Here is a 16160-nt window from a genome sequence, read left to right as displayed (position 1 = left end):
TCCTTCCCATCCCAGAAACCTCACACCCAATGTGGCACCCACCCAGCTCTTCCTCCAAGTAGGTGATGTGTCTCCCATTGTCTGTGAGGGCCTTGAAAACGTCCAGCCTTTCGTGGAGGTCTTCGTTGGAAGGGTAATCCTTGATGACCTTAAAGAAGAGGGCTCTGAGGACCCCCAAACGCTCGCCCTAAAGACAAAAGCCACAGGATCAGCAGAGCCGGCCAGCGTCTCCCACACAGCTGCCAAGAAGTCCCTGAAGTGCAGGGCGCCTGGACTCCAGCCCTGGTCCCCTCTCCTTCCCACAGGAGCGCCCTGCAAGGGACAGGTCTGCAGCATCAGTGGTGCTCAGTGCAGGGGGCTGGATGCACTGGCGGATGGGAAGCAACTGCTGTGTGTTGGGACCTGGCACAGCAGGTGGCACAGAGCAGGAGATGACATAGCTCCTGCCCAACCCCTGCACTCGGTCCAGGGCAGACAGCCTTGTGCTCACAGACTGAGGACAAAGCCTAAGTGGGGGAAGCCCCAGAGAGCCTGTGAGAGTGGACGGCCCTTCTGAGCAGCTGGGACATCAAGGAGTGGAAGTGGCCAACCAGGGGAGGCAGGAACACCAAGAGGCCTGGGTGTTCAGGGTCAGCCAAGACCAGGACAGCTGGAATGCAGTGAGCAGCGGAGCAGCCCCGAAAGGGTGCAAGGGCAAAACAACATGCAGCCCCACACCAGCTGCCAGGTACGGTCTCCGCACTCTGCGAGAACTGCCTCATATGATCCCCAGAACATCCCATAAGAGGAAGGTGCAACGACCATCTGTTTACAGGCGAGGAGGCAGTGCGTCCACCGTCACACAGACCTCATGACAACAGGAGACACCACAGGCCGTCCAGCTCCAGAGCCCGTCGGCCCCTAGACCCTGTGCCCAGCCACTCACTGAGGCAGGAGTCCAAACACGGCCCAGCAGGGACAGGACAGTCAGTGGGTGGCCGGACGTCACCCAGTGTCACCCCGGGCCTTACCTGCCCCTGAATGATGGCCTTCAGCAGAGCCAGCACCGCGTGCCGGGCCTCCAGCGGCCGTTCTGGCTGCAACAGATCCGCGACCGCCTTCCAGAGTGCTTCCACTGCGTGCTGTCACCAGCAGAGGGGACAGCGGTGAGGATGTGCTCTCCAAGACCCTGGCCCCGGCAACTGGAACAGTGCCGTGAGCAAAGGACAGGGTGGAACAACGGGGGCTTGTGACTTAGAGCCCCACCTCTAAAGCTCGTATCTCCTGTGTCTCCTGCAGCCTGAGATGACCACAGGCTTGGTATGAGGAATGGCTCAGAGCTGCCTCAAACCCCAGCAGGTCCCTTTAACCCCCACCAGGTGACAGACTGGGGCTGAGAGGAGAGCAGCAGGCCAGGGCAGCGATCCTGGCCTCACCTGGACCAGCAGGGAGTCCCACTAGAGCTGCCGGAACGCTGACAGGAAGTCATGGGACAGTCTCAGAACCACAGGCGCACACTGAGCCCGAGGCCTGCAGCTGACCCAGAATCCCTGCTTGTGGCTTTCCTCTAGCGAACACGCCAGCATGGGGTCCTCGACCCCACGCCCCGCCCAGCCTCTGCTGCCTGCCTGACCTGCTGAGAAAGAGTGCTGTGTGGCCTGCTGAAATCTGCCTCCTCTAACTGCCACCCAGCCTGTGGGGTGCTCACCCCTGCTCCCTAAAGCTGCCAGAATCAGTCTCTCGGCAGGGGTTTGGGCTGGCTCTCACCACCTTCCCTTCTCCACATTCACCACCAGCGACGGCTCTCACCACCTTCCCTTCTCCACATTAACCACCAGCCACGGCTCTCACCACCTTCCCTTCTCCACATTAACCACCAGCCACGGCTCTCACGACCTTCCCTTCTCCACATTCACCACCAGCCACGGCTCTCACCACCTTCCCTTCTCCACATTAACCACCAGCCATGGCTCTCACCACCTTCCCTTCTCCACATTCACCACCAGCCACGGCTTTCAGACCACGGGCTCACTCCTGGCCTTACTCCTCTAAGGAGGGCAACGAAAATGGCCATGTTCTGGCCAAGTGCAGTGGCTCACGCCTGTAATCTCAGCACTTCGGGGGGTAGAGGGGAGAGGGTCGCATCAGCCAGGAGTTTCAGACCAGCCTGCGCGACACAGTGAGACCCTGTCATGACAAAAAATATAAAACTTTGCCAGGCGTGGTGCTGCACGCCTGTACTCCCAGCTACCTGAGCGGCTAAAGTAGGAGGATCGCATGAGCCTGGCAGGTTGAGGCTGCAGTTAGCCATGACTGTGCCACTGCACCCCAGCCTGGGTGACACAGTGAGACCTTGTCTCTAACCAAATAACAAAATGGCCGGGTTCTTTTAGACATCATCTGACCAACATCCCAATCAATTCAAGACAACTGGCACTCTCACCTCCTTTGTCTATTGACAATACTCCTGCAGTTGCAACCTCAGCTGCAAAGATGCGCGGACACAGGCCCCGGGACCATCCCAGCCTCGGAGGCCTATTCATCTACTCACAGGCTGCCCTGGGCCCACACAAACAACTCTCAGAACAGGACGCAGGACGCTTATTCCTTTTTTGTTGTTTTTTGAGATGAAGTCTTGCTCTGTTGCCCAGCCTGCAGTGCAATGGCACAATCTCAGCTCACCACAACCTCTGCCTCCTGAGTTTAAGCGATTCTCCTCCCTCAGCCTCCCGAGTAGCTGCGATTACAGGTGCCCGATACCATGCCCAGCTAATTTTTGTATCTTTACTAGAAACGGGGTTTTGCCATATTGACCAGGCTGGTCTCGAACTCCTGACCTCAGGTGATCCATCCACCTTGGCCTCCCAAAATGCTGGGATTACAGGTGTGAGCTACTGCGCCTGGCCAAGGACATCTATTCTTTACACTTATCCTTGCTAACGCGCGGCCAGCATGTTTCAGATGAGCTGCTGCAGAGGTAGCAATCACTCCCCTCTTAGCAGATCTCAGCATGAGAGGTCCAGGTCTTCTCACTACTTTCCCACACACAAATGCTGGGCAAGGCGAGGGCAGAGCCCTCAGGGGCTCCACCACCAACCTGCACTCCCAAAATGGCCACTTCCCGTCCCGTCCACAGGTCATCAGGAAAGTACGGCAATGTTCGCCCAAAATACAAACTTCTATGTCCATGACGTCGACCAATACCACCGACCAGTCACCCTCCCAAAGTGGCACCAAGACCAGCGTGCCTAGGATTGTTCTCTGTGGAACGAACCCTTTCTTGATTTTTCTTGGCCTGAACTTATAACAAGAGAGGGCGAGTGAGCATGCATTTCTATCAGCCACTATAAACTCTTTTTTTTTTTTTTTTGAGACAGAGTCTTGCTCTGTTGCCCAGGATGGAGGAGTGCAGTGGGGCGATCTTGGCTCACTGTAACCTCCACCTTCCAGGTTCAAGTGATTCTCCTGCCTCAGCCTCCTGAGTAGCTGGGATTACAGGCATGCACCACCACACCCAACTAATTTTTGTACTTCTAGTAGAAATGGGGTTTCGCCACGTGGGCCAGGCTGGTCTCAAACTCCTGACCTCGTGAACCATCCGCCTCGGCCTCCCAGAGTGCTGGGATTACAGGTGTGAGCCACCGTGCCCAGCCTTTTTTTTTTTTTTTTTTTTTTTTTTGAGACAGAGTCTCGCTCTGTTGCTCAGGCTGGAGTGCAGTGGTGCGATCTCAGTTCACTGCAACCTCCACCTCCCGGGTTCAAGCAATTCTCCTGCCTCAGCCTCCCAAGTAGCTGGGATTACAGGCATGCATCACCACGCCTGGCTTATTTTTTAGTACAGACGGGGTTTCACCAGGTTGGCCAGGCTGGTCTCAAACTCCTGACCTCGTGATCCACCGCCTCGGCCTCCGAAAGTGCTGGGATTAGAGGTATGAGCCCCCACACCCTCTTTCTAGTGTTGCTAGAAAAGCCCAATCCCTTCGCTCCTCACTTCCACACTTGATTGGTCCCTCAAGGTTGTATTCAGGGCATTCCCAGTAGCTTCCCCATCACTATTACGAAAGCTAAATTTCCCTAAAACAGTGCAAATCGGCCGGGCGCGGTGGCTCACGCCTGTAATCCCAACACTCTGGGAGGACGAGGCAGATGGTTCATGAGGTCAGGTGTTCGAGACCAGCCTGGCCAACATGGTAAAACCCCATCTCTACTAAAAATACAAAATTTAGCTGGGCGTGGTGGCGCATGCCTGTAATCCCAGCTACTTGGGAGGCTGAGGCAGGAGAATCGCTTGAACCCAGGAGGCGGAGGTTGCAATGAGCCGAGATTGTGACAGCCTGGGCGAAAGAGCGAGACTCCATCTCAAAAAAAAAAAAAAAGTCCAAACCAGATCATCAGCAGTTAGCTGTCAACCATACTCCTAAAAAAAGCAAACTCAGGCTCTGAACAGTCTACGTGCCTCTCTCTAGTAGTTGAACTGGATAAACCTACCTCTTCAAATTTCTTGGTTTTTGCGACTTCACAAATCTGCCCTATCATCCGGATGCGATTGCTGAGGCCGCATTCCACACTCAGCTCCTGGAGAGAAATGAAAGAAGAAACAGGGGCCAGCGGTCAGGCCACGGTTTCCTAAACTGCAAGTCACAAACCACCTAAAGGCTCCCGCTGCATTTTCCAGACTAGAGATTAAAACAGATCTTTCTGAAATCAAGATTCACCTGACCAGGCGCGCTGCCTCACGCCTGTAATCCCTGAAGTTTGGGAGGCCGAGGCGGGTGTATCACCTGAGGTCAGGAGTTTGAGACCAGCCTGGCCAACATGATGAAATCCTGTCTCTAGTAAAAATACAAAAAATTGGCCAGGCACGGTGGCTCAAGCCTGTAATCCCAGCACTTTGGGAGGCCGAGACAGGTAGATCACGAGGTCAGGAGATCAAGACCATCCTGGCTAACGCAGTGAAACCCCGTCTCTACCAAAAAATACAAAAAACTAGCCGGGCGAGGTGGCAGGCGCCTGTAGTCCCAGCTACTCGGGAGGCTGAGGCAGGAGAACGGCGTAAACCCGGGAGGCGGAGCTTGCAGTGAGCTGAGATCTGGCCACTGCACTCCACCCTGGGCAACAGAGCGAGACTCCGTTTCAAAAAAAAGAAAAAAAAAAAAATTAGCCAGGCGTGGTGGTGGGCACCTGTAATCCCAGCTACTCAGGAGGCTGAGGCAGGAGAATCCCTTGAACCTGGGAGGCGGAGGTTGCAGTGAGCTGAGATCGCGCCACTGCACTCCAGCCTGGGTGACAAGAGCGAAAATCGGTCTCAAAAAAAAAAAAAAGATTTACCAACGGGATTTACTGCTCCATCCCGAGGAGCTAAGAATGTGTAATTATTTTTTCACAACTGCAAATGTTGTATTGAGATAAAACATAACATGAAATACAATTTTAAACTGTAAAATTTTTTTTTCGGACGGAGTTTCGCTCTTCTTCCCCAGGCTGGAGTGCAGTGGTGCAATCACAGCTCACTGCAATCTCCAACTCCCAGGTTCAAGCAATTCTCCTGTCTCAGCCTCCTGAGTAGCTGGAATTACAGGTGCCTGCCACTACGTCAGGCTAACTTTTGGTATTTTTAGTAGAGACAGGGTTTCACCATGTTGGCCAGGCTGGTCTCAAACTCCTGACCTCAGTTGATCCACCTGCCTCAGCCTCCCAAAGTGCTGGGATGGCAGGCACGAGCCACTGCGCCCGGCCCAGATGGACTATATTTTATTCATTAGTTGATGAAAGTTTTAGTTGTTTCTAAGTAGAAAACTTTAAAGTGCAAAAATTCAGCATTTACTCATGGGCAAAACACAATGCCTAGCATATGTGACAAAGACACAAGCACACATAAAAGATAAAGACCTAGCCCAGGTGCAACGGCTCACGCCTGTAATCCCAACACTTTGGGAGGTCGAGGCGGGCAGATCACCTGAGGTTGGGAGTTCGAGACCAGCCTGGTCAAGATGGTGAAACTCCGTCTCTACTAAAAATACAAAAATTAGATGGGTGTGATGGCATGTGTCTGTAGTCCCAGCTATTCGGGAGGCTGAGGCAGGAGAATCACTTGAAACTGGGAGGCGGAGTACCAGCGAGCAGAGATTGTGCCATTACACTCCAGCCGGGGCAACAGAGCAACAATTCATCTCAAAAAAAAAGAAAAGAAAAAAAAATTCAGCCAGGCCTGGTGGCAGGTGCCTGTAGTCCCAACTACTCAGGAGGCTGCATTAGGAGAATCGCTTGAACCCTGGAGGCGGAGGCTGCAGCGAACAGAGATCATGCCACTGCATTCCAGCCTAGGCAACAGAGTGAGACTCAGTCTCAAAAAAAATAAAATAAAGAACCCACTTCTCCCAGGAACTCACATGTTATCATTTAACACCTGGCCATATCCTTACCGGTGGAGATGATGACTCTCAGACCTCATCTATAAAATGGGGCTTTCTTTCGTCAATATCTGAATAATCACTCGTGTGCCTGAACCAGGTCACCAAGATCCTGACTTTCCAAGTCTCTTGAGGAAGGACATGTCAGCCTCCAAGTACTGGAGACAGCTTTCCTGTGCAAACAGTCGCCAGCAACCTATCTCAGAACCTGGTGCAGGTGCAGCACCACAGAACCTGGTGCAAGACAAAACCCAACCTTCCCTACACTTCCCTCTAGCCCAGCAGACACAGGCAGCTCACTCACTCTCAGGATTTCCGCGGTGATGATAAATTCCGTCTGTTTGCCCTCTGCAGACCTGGGATTTGGCCTCGGTGTTCCCAGTCCAAACAGAATCCTAAACTTCTCCTTCAAGCCTGAATCTTTGCTTGTTGGTTTGGCCATGGTGGGCCAGGACGCACCAGAAAACCCCTCTGTGCAAACGAAACAGGCACGGGGACATCTGAGCAACAGCTCTGCCCACCTTCCCCACTGCGGACCTCCAGCCGTCAGGACCCTGGGCCTCTGGTGGGCATAACCTTTCCTCCCACAATCCCTGGGATAACTCAACTACAGCCCAGCTGACCAGGTCGCAAACAGGCACCTAGGAAAGCCAGGGAGACACCAGGCCAGGTCTAGGGAGCTCTCTGCTCAGACGCTGCCGCCCGCCCCGCCCGACTCAGTGCACAGGTTAGGATGGCCGCCGCGAAGTCCTGGGAGCCCGGATGTTTGCCGTCTCTCCTCTCCCCATGTGGAGCAGCAGCTGTCATGGAGCCGACTGCAGCAGAGACCCGCTCGCACCCGCCATGACTTAAAACTAAGGGATGCTCGGAGCTCCGGAGTCGGGTTGCAGCGGGCGCGGGTGAGGGCCCGGGACCCGGACACTGCGGGGTCCGCCTCTCTAAGCCGCTACCCTGCTGCCCCGTGGGGACTGGGGCACACTGCGGCCCAGGCCACTCACCCCTCGCCGCGCCACCGCGCGCCGGGCCGCCCCGACGCGGAGAAAGGCGCACCCCCCGGCCCCTGGACGCTGCCGGAAGCGCGACCCGCAGCGGTGCCGCGCGGAGGGCCGCCGCGGGGCTTGCTGGGAGTTGTAGTTCTGGGCAGCCCTCTAGCGGAAAGGCCGGAGATCCTTGCGTCACGTGACGGGGCCGCCTGGGCCGCCGGGATATGTAGTCCGCAGGAGTCCGGCATGAACGCCTTGAGCGCCAGGATGCTGACGCGGAACCGGAGCCTGGGACCCGGGGCTGGGCCGCGGGGGTGTGGGGAGGAGCCCGCGCCTCCCCGGAAGGGAGAAGCTGCAGCAGGTAGCGCCGCGCCCTGACCGGAGCATGGGAGGAAGCGGGGTAGGGGCTGCAGGCTGGAGTCCCGGGCCGCCGCCTCCTGCAGCTGCGCGGGCAGGGGCTGCAAGGGCTGCGAACGGTTCCCACGTGCTGCCCTGCGTTCCGACCTTGCGCCCTTTTCCCAAAGGTTGCGGTCCGCAGTGGCTGGGTTTCGGACGCTCTGCTCCGCTGCCCACTTTCGCCCCGAGCAAGAAAACGCTTCCCGGCCGGGCGCGGTGGCTCACGCCTGTAATCCCAGCACTTTGGGAGGCCGAGGCAGGCGGATCACGAGGTCAGGAAATCGAGACCATCCTGGCTAACATGGTGAAACCCCGTCTCTACAGAAAAAAAAAAAAAAAAAAAACTAGAAAAAATTAGGCGGGGCCGGGCGCAGTGGCTCAAGCCTGTAATCCCAGCACTTTGGGAGGCCGAGACGGGCGGATCACGAGGTCAGGAGATCGAGACCATCCTGGCTAACATGGTGAAACGCCGTCTCTACTAAAAATACAAAAAACTAGCCGGGCGAGGTGGCGGGCGCCTGTAGTCCCAGCTACGTGGGAGGCTGAGGCAGGAGAATGGCGTGAACCCGGGAGGCGGAGCTTGCAGTGAGCTGAGATCCGGCCACTGCACTCGAGCCTGGGTGACAAAGCGAGACTCCGACTCAAAAAAAAGAAAAAAGAAAAAATTAGGCGGATGTGGTGGCAGGCGCCTGTAGTCCCAGCTACACGGGAGACTGAGGCAGGAGGATGGCGTGAACCCGGGAGGCGGAGGTTACAGTGAGCCGAGATTGCGCCACTGCACTCCAGCCTGGGCGACAGAGCCAGACTCCGTCTCAAAATAAAAAAAAAAAAAAAAGAAAACTTTTCCCTTCCCACCAGCCTGCCCAGGACTCTCCACTCCAGGCTCTGTGGGTCCCATCCCTGCCCTCCTGCAATGAACTTGCTTCCCTCAGAGAGGCTGGGTGCCAAGAACACACCCAGCCAGAAGCCTGCTCCCTCAGCTCGAGGGTGCCTCTTAGGGAAAACAGGAAAGGGCATGGCAGTCATATTTATCCTGCAGCCGTTGAGGACCTGCTGAGGACCAAGCACTGCAGTGAGCAGTGAGGGACACGACAGGGCCCCTGCGCTAGTCCCACGGGGACTTCCGCAGAATTGGCCAGAGGGGGATTCCGATAGGCACCCAGGGACCCCAGGGATAGTCCAGATGATGGCAGGAGGAACTGGTACAGCTGGGAGCAGTTAGGCGGTGATGCCAGCCAGGGTGGCAGGAGCTTTGATGCCAGGATAGAGTTCAGAGTTTATTATGACAGCAAACGGAAGTCAATTAGGAGGTTTTGTTTGTTTGTTTGGAGACAGAGTCTCACTTTGTCACCCAGGCTGGAGTGCAGTGGCGTGATCTCAGCTCACCACAACCTCCGCCTCCCAGGTTCAAACAGTTCTCCTGCCTCAGCCTCCCAAGTAGCTGAGACTATAGGCCTCCGCCACCGCAGCCGGCTAACTTTTGTATTTTTAGTAGAGATGGGGTTTCGCCATATTTGCCAGGCTGGTCTCGAACTCCTGACCTCAAGTGATCCACCCACCTCGGCCTCCCAAAGTGCTGGGATTACAAGCTTGGTCCACCGCGCCCGGCCGGCCAGGAATTTTTAAAAGGGAGTGACACAACCCGATGTGGGTGTTAACAGATTGTCTCTGGTGCAGTATAGAGGATGTATTGGGGGCCCTGTGGTAGAGGCTGTTGCTAGAGTCCTCATGAGCTAACATGGACCTTGTCAGGGTCGCTGGCATAAGGAGAGCCCACATATCCCAGACTGCAGAGGGCAGAGCACCCCAAGTGTATTAGATAATGGACAGTTGGGGCATGAATGAGGGAGGGGTAAGCTAGCAGGCGGGACGGCACCCCTACCCTCCCTTCACCTGTGGCCCCACCAGAGGGACTGGCTGGTGCTTTTTGCAGAAGCAAGGAAAAGCCACAGCCCCGTGAAGCATCGGCGGAAAGCACAGAGACTGTGTGTGGCCTATGAGGGCTTGGACAGTGAGAAAGGTGAGAAGGCTAAGTCCCTCAAAGTGCCAGTCTGGGAGCCCCAGGACTGGCAGCAACAGCTGGTCAACATCCGTGCCATGAGAAGCAAAAAGGATGCACCTGTGGACCATCTGGGGGTCGAGCACTGCTATGACTCCAGTGCACCCCCAAAGGTAGGCAGGGGCCCCATCTGCCCAGGTGACCCCCGCTGTTAGCAAGATACTTGTTTTCTCTCTACCCGGTGGCTCTTGGCTGGCACCTTCCCCTGCAGACAGCACCTTGGGAGGATGTACACCCGGTGCCCCAGAGCACTGGGCAGTGTTGCCTGCATCACTGTAGCCACTCAGCAGGTCAGGACACCGGTGGCTTAGGGCCTCATGCTAGAACTTCTGCCCAATGCAGGCGTGACCTGGGCTTTGCGTGATATCAGGGAGGAAGAGTTCCTTTTACTTCACGGTCCCAGGGCCTGGAACCTTAGACCAAGCTGAGTTCTAATCCCTGTTCTACTACCAGGTGACTTGGATACAGGCCTCTCTGAGCCTCAGTTTGCTTGTCTGTAAAGTGGGTAGTATGGGCCAAGCATAGTGATTCATGCCTGGAATCCCAGCACTTCGGGAGGCCGAGGCAGGTGGATCACCTGAGGTCAGGAGTTTGAGACCAGCCTGGCCAACATGGCAAAACCCCGTCTCTACTAAAAATACAAAAATTAGCCGGGTATGGTGGCAGGTGCCTATAATCCCAGCTACTTGGGAGGCTGAGGCAGGAGAATCACTTGAACCCAGGAGTTGGAAGTTGCAGTGAGCCAAGATCACACCACTTTACTCCTGCTTGGGTGAAAGAGTAATACTCCATCTCAAAAAAAAAAAAAATTGTTTTTAATGGGTAGTGTGATCATTCACAAAGCAATCAATAGTAGTGGCCAATGGCTGTTCAGTAGTGATGGGCCAGATATGATTGTTTTGGGGGTTTTTTGAGACCAAGTTTTGCTCTTGTTGCCCAGGCTGGAGTGCAGTGGCGAAATCTCAGCTCACCGCAACCTCCGCCTCCTGGGTTGAAGCGATTCTCCTGCCTCAGACTCCCGAGTAGCTGGGATTACAAGTGCCCACCACCACACCCAGCTAATTTTTGTATTTTTAGTAGAGACAGGGTTTCACCATGTTGGTCAGGCTGGTCTCAAATTCCTGACCTCAGGTGATCCACCTGCCTTGGCCTCCCAAAGTGCTGGGATGACGGGCGCAAGCCACCGCGCCCAGCCACATACGATTCTAAGCCCTGAGACAATTCATTTAAGCTTCACATTGCTCCAGTGAGTCAGGTACTATTTTTGTCGTGGGGGTGTAGATGACCAAACACACCCAAACCAGACCTCCCTACCCCATAGGGGGAGGCCGATGCCCCATATGTGGCCCAGGGTAACAAATGAGGGTACGTAGAGGGCATGAGGGGAGCCTGCCCCAGGGAATCACCCAGGACCTGCCATCACCCTGGTCCCTGTCACGGCACAAGCAGGTGCGCAGGTACCAGGTGCTGCTGTCACTGATGCTCTCCAGCCAGACCAAAGACCAGGTGACGGCGGGCGCCATGCAGCGACTGCGGGCGCAGGGCCTGACGGTGGACAGCATCCTGCAGACAGATGATGCCACGCTGGGCAAGCTCATCTACCCCGTCGGTTTCTGGAGGGTGAGCCCTGCCTGTGGTAACCCGGGGCCGGGTGGCCTGAGAGAGACCTTGGAAGGCTGAGGGGGGTGGCGGCGGTGCAGGAGGTGAGGGTCAACCATCTCAGGCTTGGGGGTCCCCCTGGAGCCCCCATCCCAGGCCATGGGGTCCTGGAGCCTGATGCCCAGTCCCAGCAGCTCCTTGGCCTTCCTGTTCGCATCCTCCTTTCCTTCCTCTGCCTCCCTACCTCACCACCTGCCCACCCTTCCTCACCGCCAAGACCGCCTGCCCACCCGCCTTTCCCTTTGTTTACTGCTAGCCTCCCCTGGGGTATCACCCCTCCTGTCCAGAGCCCCTCACCCTCCAGGAGGCCTGCTCCCCAACCCTGCCGAGCACTGGATGGTGGTGGGTGGATCTGTTGAAAGCAGCTTAGTGGGTGGGGCCGCTTCCCCTTGGCACCCGTGTGGGCCACAGTTTCTCAGATGGGTTTTAAATAGCCCTCTCCACTCAGGCACAGGATGGGAACCACCCGGCAGGCCTAGCAGCTGGTGGGGAAGCCCCAGCTCCAGCCCTCCTTCCTGAAGGCGCAGGTGCAGCGAAGCCCCACTCCTGGGAGCGGCTGGCCTGCTTGGACTGGCCGGGGTGCTGGCAGGGAATGACAGGCAGGGGAACCCAAGACAGACCCTACACACGTGTCATTGGCCCACACGGGTGGGAGGAGGGGGTCAGGCCTGCCTTGGGCCTCCCTGCTGCCCTCCACTTGGTCCTGCCTCCTGGAGGGCAGGGGCTGAGCTTGCACATGTCCTCAGCAGGTGCAGTTAGCTCTGGCCACCTGTGGGTCTCCTGGGGGCTGTGTCCTCCCCAGTCGGGCTATGCCCCTGCCTCCAAGGCTGAACCCACCCCTGTCTTTCAGAGCAAGGTGAAATACATCAAGCAGACCAGCACCATCCTGCAGCAGCGCTATGGCGGGGACATCCCAGCCTCCGTGGCTGAGCTGGTGGCACTGCCGGGCGTTGGGCCCAAGATGGCACACCTGGCTATGGCTGTGGCCTGGGGCACTGTGTCAGGCATTGGTGAGTGGTGCGCACCCCCAGGAGGACAGGGCTGGCTCCGGCCCACTGGCTGCTCTGGGATTCCCCACATCCTTTTGACCTGTGACTCCACTTCCAGCATCCTGATCCTCCACCCAGCCCATAGGGTCAGAAAGGTGCTCCCAGGGCTGAGCCAGGCCAGCCTCACTCAGAGACAGGCGCTGGGGCAGGAGCTCGCATGGGCTGGGCGCCTGCTCTGTGCAGAGCTCTGAGAGAGGCCCCGGAGCTAGACTCCATCTGTGCTGAATTTGGGAGAGATGTGGAGCAGGGAATTCCCCATTCGTGGGGTGGAAACACCCTGCTGGGCCTGGCCTGGGCCCAGGGCCCCTGGGAAGGCCCCTAAGGTCATCCTTCAGTTGAGAGCTGCAGGGCAAGGTGGGGTGAGCCAGGCCAAGAGGAGGAAGTGTGTTCCCAGCAGAAGGAACAGCATCTGCAAAACCATGATTCAAGAGACAGGGCCAAGAGCAGTAAGTTCTGGAATGAGATGAGGGCAGAGCGGGGAGATGAGGGCTGAGGAGGGAGGGGGAAGAGTGTCCCCTCAGCAGGTGGGGTGGGGAGGGAGGTGCTGGGGGGGATGGGGGGAGGGTGGGGAGGGAGGCGCTGCAGGGAGAAGTGAGGATAGTTGAGAGAGAGAAAGGAGAGGGTGGGGAGGGAGGCACTGTGGGGAGGGCCCTCCTTAAATCCTTTTCCCATGTCCTGGTGTCTCTTCCTGGCACCAGAGGCTTCTTGGCAGTTGGGTAAAGATAGACCCTTGGGTTTGGGGTGGGGTTGCCTCATCCTCGGCTTTGCCCAGAGGATTTGGGGCTCCTAAGGCCACACGCAGCTGGGCCCAGCCAGTCCAGAAACCAGGGCTTGGCCCTGCCCTCTGTGTGCCCCCATCCCAGGCCCCTGTGGGACTCTTGCAGGGGCCTGTGCTGGGGGGGCCTTCCAGCACTTTCTGGTGGGCAAGAGGGCCATGAGGAGCTGAGGGCCTCGGTTCTGAGCAGGGGGCCACCCGGTGAGGCTGAAGGGCTGCAGCAGCCCCAGAGAGCCAGAGCCAGGCCAGGTGCGCCGGGGCAGGGCCTCCTCCCCACGGAAGCTCCCAGCACCACCACCTGCCAGCCTCTCAACGGACACTTGAGCTTATCTGGGCAGCTGTCCTCAGCTGCCCGTGTCCCTGGGGTGCTGCATCATGGTTGGACAGGGCTGTGGGGGAAGGTCCCTGCCCGCAGCCAGGCAGGGAATGGGCTTTGGGAGTAGCAGGCACAAGAGACAGGCATGCAGGAATACCTCCCTCTCCAGGTGTCTGTGGGCCTGACCACCTGCAAGGACACCCCAGGGCTGCCTCCTGGGGGTTCCCAGAAAGAGAAACACTTCTCAGTTAAAATGTCAGAGCTGGCTGGGTACGAGGGCTGAAGCCTGTAATCCCAGCGCTTTGGGAGGCTGAGGCAGGCAGATCACGAGGTCAGGAGATCGAGACCACGGCGAAACCCCATCTTTACTAAAAATACAATAAATTAGCCAGGCTTGGTGGTGGGCACCTGTAGTCCCAGCTGCTTGGGAGGCTGAAGCAGGAGAATGGCGTGAACCCGGGAGGCAGAGCTTGCAGTAAACCAAGATGACGCCACTGCACTCCAGCCTGGGCGACAGAGCGAGACTCCATCTCAAAAAAAAAAAAAAAAAAAAAGATTAGCCGGGCGTGGTGGCAGGAGCCTGTAATTCCAGCTCCTCGGGAGGCTAATACAGGAGAATTGGTTAAAACCCAGAGACGAAAGTTGCGGTGAGCCAAGATCGCACCACTGTCTGTATCCAGTCTGGGCAACAGAGCAAGACTCCGTCTGAAAAGAAAAAAAAAAGTCACAGTCATAGATTGCTGGCTGCAGTCCCAGCTCTGCGCCTCCCGACTGAGTGACTCTGGGCCAGGCACCTGGCTTCTCTAAGCTCTGGCCACAAAGTGGGTGAAGCAGTCCTCCTCATTCACTGTCCAGGTGGGCAGGAGGCCCATACCTTGTGACGTGTCCTGACTCAGCCTTGGGTATCCTAAGAAGCATGGCCACTTCCGTGTTACAGAGGAGGAAACTGAGGCTCAGAGCCCCAAGGATGTGGCCTCTCAGGCCTTGTGGTCTCCCTACACCCTCAGACACCTTTTTGCAGGCGGCAGCGAAGGAGCTGGTGCAGGATTTGGCTTTCTCTTTGGCAAACACTGAAGGAGGAGGCAGGGCTGGGGCTGGGGCCGCAGCTGGCAGGGGCCACCGGGTGGGAGAAGGGAGCCCGATGAGCAGGCACCTGGGGTGACCAGCTGAGGGGAGCAGGAGCCAGATCCCCGGTGGACAGCAGCTGTGGCCAGCCGGGCCATGCTCCCGCTCTGTTCCTGACCGCTGCAGTGGCAGGTGCTGTGACCTCATGCCGGCCTGCTGGGCAGAGCTGTTGCCACTCAGCCTGGTGCCCAGAGCCAGTACTTATGCCAGGAGGGGCCTCAGGCCACAGGAGACAGATAGGGAAGCCTGGATGAGCCCTCCTGGGCCAGGGCCTCGTTCCTTGGGAGGCTGAGGGCTGAGAGGTGCTTCGGAGTCGGGATCCTGCCAGGCCTCACAGGGTCCTCGGGTGTCTGTAGGACCTTGTGAGGATTTACTGAACTGGCCAGTCTCTCCGGTAGGGTCTGGCCCCTAGCAAATGCTTGTCCAAGTGAGCTGTCGCTGTTATTGTGGGAAATAGAGCTCGAAGCAGAGCTGAGTCATCCACCCCCAAGCCCTGCCCGGAGCAGAGACCCCACCACCCACACACCCATCTGGCACCAGGGTTGGTGGGAATGGGTCAGCCCAGAACACAGCCCTCCCTCCCTGCCCAGGCTGGCTCAGGTGATGGGAGGGAGGCCTGCACCCCACCAGAGGGCTCAGCCCCTGCCCCAGCACCTCAGGGGCAGCCAAGATGGTCAGATGTAGGCTTGCAGCCAGGGCTTTGCGGTTCCAGTCTCTAACTGGAGGACCACGGGGGCGGTGGCAGACTTGCCTCTGGGCAGGGAGTGCACGGGCTGGGCGGGTGGAGTGTGCCCATTCACCCCACTTGCCTCTCCGCAGCAGTGGACACGCACGTGCACAGAATCGCCAACCGGCTGAGGTGGACCAAGACAGCAACCAAGTCCCCAGAGGAGACCCGTGCCGCCCTGGAGGAGTGGCTGCCCAGGTATGAGTGTGTGGGGGGCTTCCTGGCGGAGAAAAGCTCACCCTGCCCTCCGTCCGCACTGACCCAGACCCCACCCCCACAGGGAGCTGTGGCACGAGATCAATGGACTCCTGGTGGGCTTCGGCCAGCAGACCTGTCTGCCTGTGCGCCCTCGCTGCCAGGCCTGCCTCAACCAAGCCCTGTGCCCGGCCGCCCAGGGTCTCTGATGGCTGAGCAGCTCCCGCCTCGGTGCTGCTGTGGCCACGGTCTGTGAAGTGGCTTTACGCTTCAGGAAGCCACGCCTGTCGAATAAAGCTTTGGGCTGTTTGCAGATGGGATCTGGCTGATGTCTGTCTCTGAGGGGGCAGGGCACATGGGAATCACATACAAGTGTGTGTGCGTGCACACCCATGCTCGCGTGTGTGGAGCAGGGCTGCCTGGGAGGCCGGCTGGGGACGTGACAGTCTTTGCTCAGTACTCAGGGAGGAGGAGGGGGTGTGCGTGA

The 16160-nt window shown here is 57.6% G+C and overlaps 2 protein-coding genes across 14 annotated transcripts in view; one reads left to right on the top strand and one right to left on the bottom strand.

Moving 5' to 3' along the window:
• Positions 1-7490, bottom strand: part of TSC2 (TSC complex subunit 2) — a 40570-nt gene extending 33080 nt beyond the window's left edge. For 8 of the 10 annotated variants that reach the window (XM_007982251.3, XM_007982272.3, XM_037990007.2 and 5 more), the window contains exons 1-5: positions 7388-7490; positions 6694-6860; positions 4468-4554; positions 1011-1121; positions 43-187 (exon numbers count right to left, since the gene is read on the bottom strand). In XM_007982251.3, the coding sequence (XP_007980442.2) occupies positions 43-187; positions 1011-1121; positions 4468-4554; positions 6694-6831 (481 nt within the window). In that variant the 5' untranslated portion in view covers positions 6832-6860; positions 7388-7490. The other 2 variants (XM_037990006.2, XM_037990009.2) reach the window with 2 other exon arrangements.
• A 42-nt stretch (positions 7491-7532) lies between these two features.
• Positions 7533-15991, top strand: NTHL1 (nth like DNA glycosylase 1). Of its 4 annotated transcripts, none has more exons than XM_037990011.2 (6): positions 7533-7733; positions 9702-9940; positions 11274-11447; positions 12337-12496; positions 15571-15676; positions 15759-15991. In XM_037990011.2, the coding sequence occupies exons 1-6, from the start codon at positions 7619-7621 to the stop codon at positions 15880-15882; spliced, it is 918 nt and encodes a 305-aa protein (XP_037845939.1). In that variant the 5' UTR covers positions 7533-7618; the 3' UTR covers positions 15883-15991. The 4 variants fall into 4 exon arrangements, with proteins under 4 accessions (XP_037845939.1, XP_007980525.2, XP_007980530.2 ...); XM_007982334.3 differs by having other exon boundaries at positions 7556-7733; positions 11277-11447; XM_007982339.3 differs by having other exon boundaries at positions 7572-7733; positions 15574-15676.
• Positions 15992-16160: the final 169 nt, after the last annotated feature.

The sequence above is a fragment of the Chlorocebus sabaeus genome, chromosome 5 (assembly GCF_047675955.1).
Source record: "Chlorocebus sabaeus isolate Y175 chromosome 5, mChlSab1.0.hap1, whole genome shotgun sequence".
NCBI classification, from domain to species: Eukaryota; Metazoa; Chordata; class Mammalia; order Primates; family Cercopithecidae; genus Chlorocebus; species Chlorocebus sabaeus.
Note: the sequence above shows the minus strand (reverse complement) of the source record. Positions and strands in the feature narration are given on the sequence as shown.

What these genes read in the sequence shown, in the direction of transcription:
- NTHL1 (XM_037990011.2), top strand. Translation starts at nt 7,619, where the DNA reads ATGAACGCCTTGAGCGCCAGGATGCTGACGCGGAACCGGAGCCTGGGA. An exon ending in GAAGGGAGAAGCTGCAGCAG is followed by an intron (nt 7,734 to 9,701) that starts GTAGCGCCGCGC and finishes TGCTTTTTGCAG; the next exon opens with AAGCAAGGAAAAGCCACAGC. An exon ending in ACTCCAGTGCACCCCCAAAG is followed by an intron (nt 9,941 to 11,273) that starts GTAGGCAGGGGC and finishes TCACGGCACAAG; the next exon opens with CAGGTGCGCAGGTACCAGGT.